The sequence below is a fragment of the Carlito syrichta genome, unplaced genomic scaffold, assembly GCF_000164805.1.
Source record: "Carlito syrichta isolate Samal-C Ts95f unplaced genomic scaffold, Tarsius_syrichta-2.0.1 Scaffold309739, whole genome shotgun sequence".
NCBI lineage: Eukaryota > Metazoa > Chordata > Mammalia > Primates > Tarsiidae > Carlito > Carlito syrichta.
The window spans coordinates 111,584-119,087 of record NW_007253835.1 but is presented as its reverse complement, the minus strand read 5'-3'; the positions used below and the strand labels follow the sequence as shown (position 1 = coordinate 119,087).

Here is a 7,504-nt window from a genome sequence, read left to right as displayed (position 1 = left end):
TCCGCCTCTGCCTTCCGAGTAGCCGGAATTACAGGCATGCGCTACCATACCCAGCTGATTATTTGATTTATTGTAGAGATGAGGTCTCGCTGCCCAGGCGGGTCTCGAAACCCGCGGGCTCAGGCAATCCACTCACCTCAGCCTCCCAAAGGCGTGGGATTACAGGCTGAGCAACTGAGCCGGCTTGTATTGGGTTTTGTTTGCTCCTCTTTTGATTATTTACAAGTGAACCTCCACCCTGGGCGACAGAGTGAGACTCTGACTCAAAAGAGTTTGCTGGGCGTGGTGGCTCACTCCTGTAATCCCAGCACTTTGGGAGGCCAAGGCAGGAGAATTGTTTGAGTCCAGGAGTTCAAGACTGGCCTAGGTAACATAGTGAGATTTTTGTCTCTACAAAAATTAGCTGTGGTGTGGTGACATGTGCCTGTAGTCTCAGCTACTTCGAGAGGCTGAGGTGGAAGGATCACCTAAGCCCAGGAGGTCAAGGCTATAATGAGCTGTGAACATGTTACTGCATTCCAACCTGAGTGACAGCGACTCTGACTCAAAAACCAAAAACAAACAAATACATAAATCTCATGTTGCTACTCTTTGATTTTTTTATTAGAATGCCTATTCCTTTTGTATTTAATGTAATTACTGGTAAGAAAGAGTTTGCATCTGCTGTTTTGCTGTTTTCTTTCTTTTTTTTTTTATTTTATTTTATCTTGAGTTGGAGTCACACTCTGTTGCCCAGGCTGGAGTGCAGTGGCACACTCATGGCCACCGCAGCCTTGACCAGCTGGGCTCAGGTGATCCTTCCACCTCAGCCTTCCAAGTACCTGGAACTACAGACGTGCGCCACCACATCCAGCTAATCTTTTGATTTATTGTGGAGGCTGCAATAACTGTGAGCGTGCCACCGCACTCCAGCGTGGGTGAGAGGGTAAGACTCCAACTCAAAAAAAAAACCCACAAAACCTAACAAACCCCAATTCAGCAACATACCAAAACAGTTATATACCATAACCTAATAGGATTTGCTTTAGGAAAGCAAATTTGGTTCAACATACAAAACAGTCAGTAAAATACACCATATTAATATGATAAAGGGGAAAAACATGAAAATCTTTTTTTCTTTGAGACAGGATCTTGCTGTTGCTCAGGCTAAACTGCAGTGGTGTGAGATCATAGCTTACTGCAGCCCCAGCCTCCTGGTCTCAAGTGATCCTCTCACCTCAGCCTCCCAAGCAGCTGGGTCTATAGACATGTTTCACCACACCTGACTAGTTTGTTAAAGTTTTTTGTAGGGATAGGGGTCTCACTTTGTTGCCCAGGCTGATCTGAAACACCTGGCCTCAAGATATCCTCCTGCCTCAACCTCCCAAAGCACTGGAATTACAAGCATGAGCCACCATACCTAGCCTTGAACATCCTAATAGAGGCAGAAAAAGCATCTGACAAAATCCAAAACCTTTTCATGATAGAAGCATTCAACAAACTAGTAATAGAAGGGGACTTAACCTAATAAAGGACATCAGTGAGAAACCTATAACTAGCATCATAATAAATGATCAAAGACTGAAAGTTTTACCCCTAAGATCAGAAACAAGGCAAAGATATCTGTTTTTTGCCACTTTTATTCAATATTAAACTGGAGGTTCTAGCCAGGACAGTTAGGAAGAAAAAAATAAGGCATTCAGATTGGAAAGGAAGAAATAAAACTATAACTATTTGTAGCTGACAAGTTGTGAAAGATGCCAGACACAAGAGACCACATTATATTATTCACTTCATATGAAATATCCAGAATAGGCAAATCCTTAGAGACAGAAAGTCGATTAGTGGTTGCCAGGAGTTGGAGAGAAAGAAGTGACTGCTGGCCTCAGGCGATCCTTCTGTACCAGCCTTCCAAGTAGCTGGAACAACAAGTGTGTGCCACCACGCCTGGCTAATATTTTGATTTATTGTAGAGACAAGGTCTCACCAAGTTGCCCATGCTGGTCTCGAACCCCTGGACTCAGGCAACCCTCTTGCCTCGGCCTCCCAGAGTTCTGGGATTACAGACTTAAGCCATTGCTCCTGGCCCACATTTCTTTTTTTATATACAAGGGAAATCTTCTCTCTGTTGAATTGGATACCAAGTAGTGCTTATTTTGTTCTGTTCAGTCATCCTTTTTTAAAATAAAAAGCTTTAATTTGTCAATAAATTACAGCCAAACTATTAGAAATCAAAATTTTTCTATGTAAGCTGTCTTCATTCATCTTTCTGGGTAATAATATTTTAATGTTTTAAGACAGTTATTAAAACTTAGGTGACTTAGTAGATCGTCTGTCAATAATACTTAGTAATTATTAGCTACGTAGTAAAGTTTGGAATACCTTTTGGTTTTTAATACAGAATTTCATTAATTCTGTGGCATAAGTAGGATATGGTTTATTATTCCAGGAGTGAGACAAATTGAGGTATAATAGTGACTCTTGACAAAAAGTCGTTTGGTAAAATACTTAAAGAGATTTATTCTGAAGAAAATATGAGTGACCATGGCCTGACAACAATCTCAAGAGGTCCTGAGGACATGTGCCCCAGGTGCTTGGGTTACAACTTGGTTTTATACTTTTAGGGAGACAGAAGTTATAGGCAAAGACATGAATCAGTACATGTAAAGTATACATTGGTTTGACGCAGAAAAACAGGACATTTCAAAAGGGGGAGGAATAGGGGGGCTGGAAGGGTGGCTTAAAATTTATAGGTGGATTTAGAAAGAAATGCCTGAATTAAGATAAGGGGCATTGTGCTAGCTAAGGTTCTTGTTACATAGATGAAGCCTCTAAGTAGCAGACTTTGGTTTCAGAGAGAATAGGTGGCAGATGTCTCTTCGGGCCTTAAAAAGTTAATCTATCCTAAATCTAGAGAAGGAGATTCCCCACAGATGCACATTTTACCAAGAGATGGCTTTGCAGGGCCATTCCAAATGTGTCAAAGACATATTTTGGGGTAGAATATTTTAATTTCCTTTAGGGCCTGCTATCTGTCCTATGATGCTATACAAGAGTCAGGTTGGAATTTGGTATCTTACTCCACAGAGTCAGTCTGTCATATCTATCTGTGTCTGTGTCTCTCTCTCATTTATTTAATTTATTTTTTTGAGTCACGGTCTCACTCTTTCATCCAGCCTGGAGTGCACTGGAGTGCAGTGGTGTAACCATCATGGCTTACTGTAGCCTCAAATTCCTTGACTTAGGTGATCCTTCTTGTCTCAGCCTCCTGAGTAGCTGGGACTACAGTTACATGTCACCATACCCAGTTAACTTTTTTTTTGTTTGTTTGTTTTTGTAGGGATGGAGTCTTGCTATGTTGTCTAGGCTGGTCATGATCTCTGTTTTAATGTTAATGCTAGTCAGTTGTGCCTAAACTCCAAAAAGGAGAACCTATTACAAGATGTGTCCAACTTCCTTTCCCATCATGGCTTGGGATTTCGTTTTTCAGTTTTCCGTTGGCCCAGAGGGATTCCATTTCATTTGTTGGGGGGCTTAGAATTTTGGTTTTGGAGTGTTAAGTTCTTTTTTTTTTCTTAATACTATACTGTGTTTTCTTTGTTTAGTTTTGTTTTTGAGTAGGAGTCTCACTCTTGCCCAGGCTCCAGTACAGTGGCACCATCATGGCTCACCACAGCCTGAACCTCCTGGGCTCAGGCAGTCTTTCTACCTCGGCCTCCTGTGTAGCTGAGACTATAGGTATACATCACAATGCCCAGCGAGTTAATAAATTAAAAATTAGCTGGGTGCACTCCTTTGGTTTCAGCTACTTGGGAGGCTAAGGCAGAAGGATCACCTGAGCCCAGCAGGTCGAAGCTGCGGTAGCCATGAGTGTGCCACTGCACTCCAGCCTGGGTGACAGAGTGAGACTCCAACTCAAAAAAAAAAAGTATGACCTGAAGAAATGACAACTGAAGCCAGACTTCCACTATACTCCAAAAGGGCTTGGTCTGGGTACCTACAGAGCAGAATCCCATGAGGACATATTTGGGCAACAAAGCCCTTTTTCTTCTTTCTCACCTCTTTTTTCCAGCTCCTTAGTACTGGCAGGAAAATTGCTGAGTTATGTTCTTTAAAGATACTGACACATGACCAAACACCAGAAAATGGAATTCACTTTTAGCAGAAGGATCAAGCTGCAGTGTGGCTAATATAGCAATGGTTGAGTGGTAAAAGATAATATTCAGGGGTCAAATTCTCCTTAATCTGCGATTCCTGCTTCGTTTTTTTGAGTTGGAGTCTCACTCTGTTGCCCAGGCTGGAGTGCAGTGGCACACTTACAGCCACCATAGCCTTGACCCGCTGGGCACAGGCAATCCTTCCACTTCAGCCTTCCAAATAGCTGGAACTGTAGGCATGCGCCACCACACCTAGCTAATTTTGATTTACTATAGAGGCATAGGCTCTGGCAATCCTCTCACCTCCACCTGCCAAAGTGCTGTTGTTATAGGCATGAACCACTGTACCCAACTCCTGCTTCAGCTTTCAAAGACAACATTAAATGGCCTGGAGATGAATTGGAATTATAAGATTTGCTTCAAATCACTGTGGATTCTTGTTATGATGGTTCATTATACTGTAACTCTGTTGTCTTTCTGTGTACATAGGTTGAGAGCACCACTGGATGCTTACTTTCAGGTGAGCAGGACCCAGCCTGACTTGCCAGCTGCCTCTTATGATTCAGAGACTGGAAATTCTATGTCTGAAGACTTGCAGGTGTCTAGTAGTTCCAATTCTGACAGTGACAACTCTGCAGAGGATGGAGAGGTTGTTGTCCAGGCAGAGGAACCTGGAGTTGTCATTTTAGAAGGTCAGTATTTCAATCAAGCTTTGAATTCACAAGAGTAATATCCACAAAATTTAGGCTTCAGAATTTTAGAAGCTCCAGATTTGTTTTGATACTTTCCCCTTTCTCCCCCAAATATTACGGGTTCCTGTTTTATAATACAACTTTCACTGGCCATAATTATATAGAGAAGATTTGATCTCAGTTTTACATGATTTGTGACGCAGTGAGTCAATCACTTTGTATTTTCTTAGACATCTGAGAAAGTAGATTCTTTATTTAAAATAAAAGTTTTGTAAATTCAGCACCCTGCCTAGGCTACCACTTTCAAGTTTTAGTATGTTATGTATTGTGCAAATGGGACTTTATTTTAGCAATAGTGGGCAGAGATCCCTAAAGTAAATGTCATGCTTACGTTAAAAACTTACTAATATCCCAGAGTATGTCACATTCAGTACATTTCTCCACTAAAAGAAACCAGGATGACTAGGTGTGGTGGCTCACACCTATAATTCCAGCATTCTGGGAGGCCAAGGCAAGAAGATTGCTTGAGTTCAGGAGTTTAAGACCAGCCTGGACAGCATACCAAAAAGTTTTTTTTTAATTAGCCAGGTGTGGTGATATCCATCTATAGTGCCAACTACTCAGGAGGCTAAGGCAGAAGTACACATGACCCAGAAGATCCCTCTATGGTGTACTATCAGTGAGACCCTGACTAAAAAGATGAAGAAAACAGGGCTTCTTGAAAAAATTGCTTTCCGAGTCTGGGATAAGAGATATACAAGAAAAGCCTAGGACCTTTTACTGTACTAGAAAGCAAGGAAGCTGTCAAAATCTTGTAGTTATTCAGTAGTCACAGGAGCCACCTTGAAAGGGCTTCTCGTGACCTAAATGGCATGATTTAAGCATGAAAAAGAATAATAAATATTGTTCTTGGATTATGAATTGAAATACAACAAATCAATGAAAATCTTGATTAAGGGATCAAGCATTTTTTTTTTTTTTTTGAGTTGGAGTCTCACTCTGTCACCTAGACTGGAGTGCAGTGACCGCTCCCAGCCACCACAGCTTCGACCTGTTGGGCTCCAGCAGTCCTTCCACCTCAGCCTTCCAAGTAGCTGGAACTACAGGCATGCACTACCACGCCTGGCTAATTTTTGATTTATTGTAGAGATGAGGTCTTGTTAAGTTGCCCAGGCGAGTCTCAAACCCGTGGGCTCGGGCCTCCCAAAGTGCTGAGATTACAGGCTGAGCCACCGAGCCTGGCCAGGGATCAAGCATTTATCTTGCTTTCCTGTATAAACTGGATTTAGGATAACCACATATTTGATGAAGGAGGTTTTTTTAAAATAGAAAAATTTCAGCTAATGCAGCAAGAACGATAGAAAAGCCACCATTTTGTGACTCCTAGTTAGATGATGGGTCTAAGCAGAGTGTCAGTGGGTCCTAAAACCATTAGGTTGCAAAGTTGATGAGATTCTTTTTAATGGAGGGACCAACCTTGCTCAATCTTAACATGTCGAAAAGTAGGACCACCAGACCTTTCTTATGTGTCTCTTAATGTGCTGCAATCTGCATACTCATGCCACCTAGAAAGTATTGTTGATGCCAGGCTCAGTGGCTCAGCCTGTAATCCCGCGCTTTGGGAAGCTGAGGTGAGTGGATTGCCTGAGCCCATAGGTTCAAGATCCACCTGGGCAACTTGGCAAGACCTCATCTCTACAATAAATCAAAAAAATTAGCCGGGCGTGGTAGCGCGTACCTGTAGTTCCAGCTATTTGGAAGACTGAGGCGGAAGGATCACCTGAGCCCAGCGGGTTGAGGCTGTGATGGCCAGGAGCGGTCACTGCACTCCAGTCTGGGTGACAGAGTGAGACTCCAACTCAAAAGAAAAAGAAAAAAAAAAATACTGTTGGCAACAACAACAGAAAACCCTGAATTTACTCAAGACTCTAGTCTAATGACTGGTTTGTACAGTTTATAGGAAAGGGGGATATAGGAACAAGAAGGGTAAATAATACCTTAGCAGTATAATCATTCAACTCAAAATGCAGTACGTTCTAAAAATGGAATATCTAGAAAAAAGTCTAAATGTGTATGGAAATTCACTATATTGTAAAGGAATTAAAATCAAATCAGTGGGGATGGTATAGACTTTTAAATTAATACTTTTGTTAAAACTGGCTAGCTAACTGGAAAAGATAAAACATATTCTTCATACCATAAACCAGGATATATTACATGTAGATCAGAGGCTGGATATGGTGCCTTACACCTGTAATCCCAACACTTTGGGAGGCCAAAATGAGAGGACTGCTTGAGCCCGGAGGTTTAAGACCAACCTGGGCTAAGGTAGCTAGACCTTGTCTCTTCAAAAATCAAAAAATTAGCTGGATGTGGTGGTACATGCCTGTAGTCCCAGCTACTCAGGAGGCTCAGGCAGAAGGATTGCCTGAGCCCAGGAAGTAGAGGCCATGGTGAGTTGTGATCATGCCCCTGCACTCCAGCCTGGGCAACAGAGTGAGACTGTAACAACAACAACAAAAATAGGTCAGAGATCTAGTATAAAAAATGAAACCATTCTAATAGAATACATGTGTGATAAAACTCAGGAGTGGGGAATACTTTGAAATCTACAAGCATTAAAAGAATATTACATAGCCGGGCTCGGTGGCTCAGCCTGTAATCCCACGCCTTTGG

The 7,504-nt window shown here is 42.0% G+C and overlaps 1 protein-coding gene across 1 annotated transcript in view; it reads left to right on the top strand.

The window, feature by feature from the left end:
• RFWD3 (ring finger and WD repeat domain 3) overlaps positions 1–7,504 on the top strand; it is a 46,886-nt gene that overhangs the window by 4,108 nt on the left and 35,274 nt on the right. Inside the window, exon 3 of the mRNA XM_008067728.2 lies at positions 4,626–4,828. Within this exon, the coding sequence (XP_008065919.1) occupies positions 4,626–4,828 (203 nt within the window). The remainder of the gene's footprint in view (positions 1–4,625; positions 4,829–7,504) is intronic.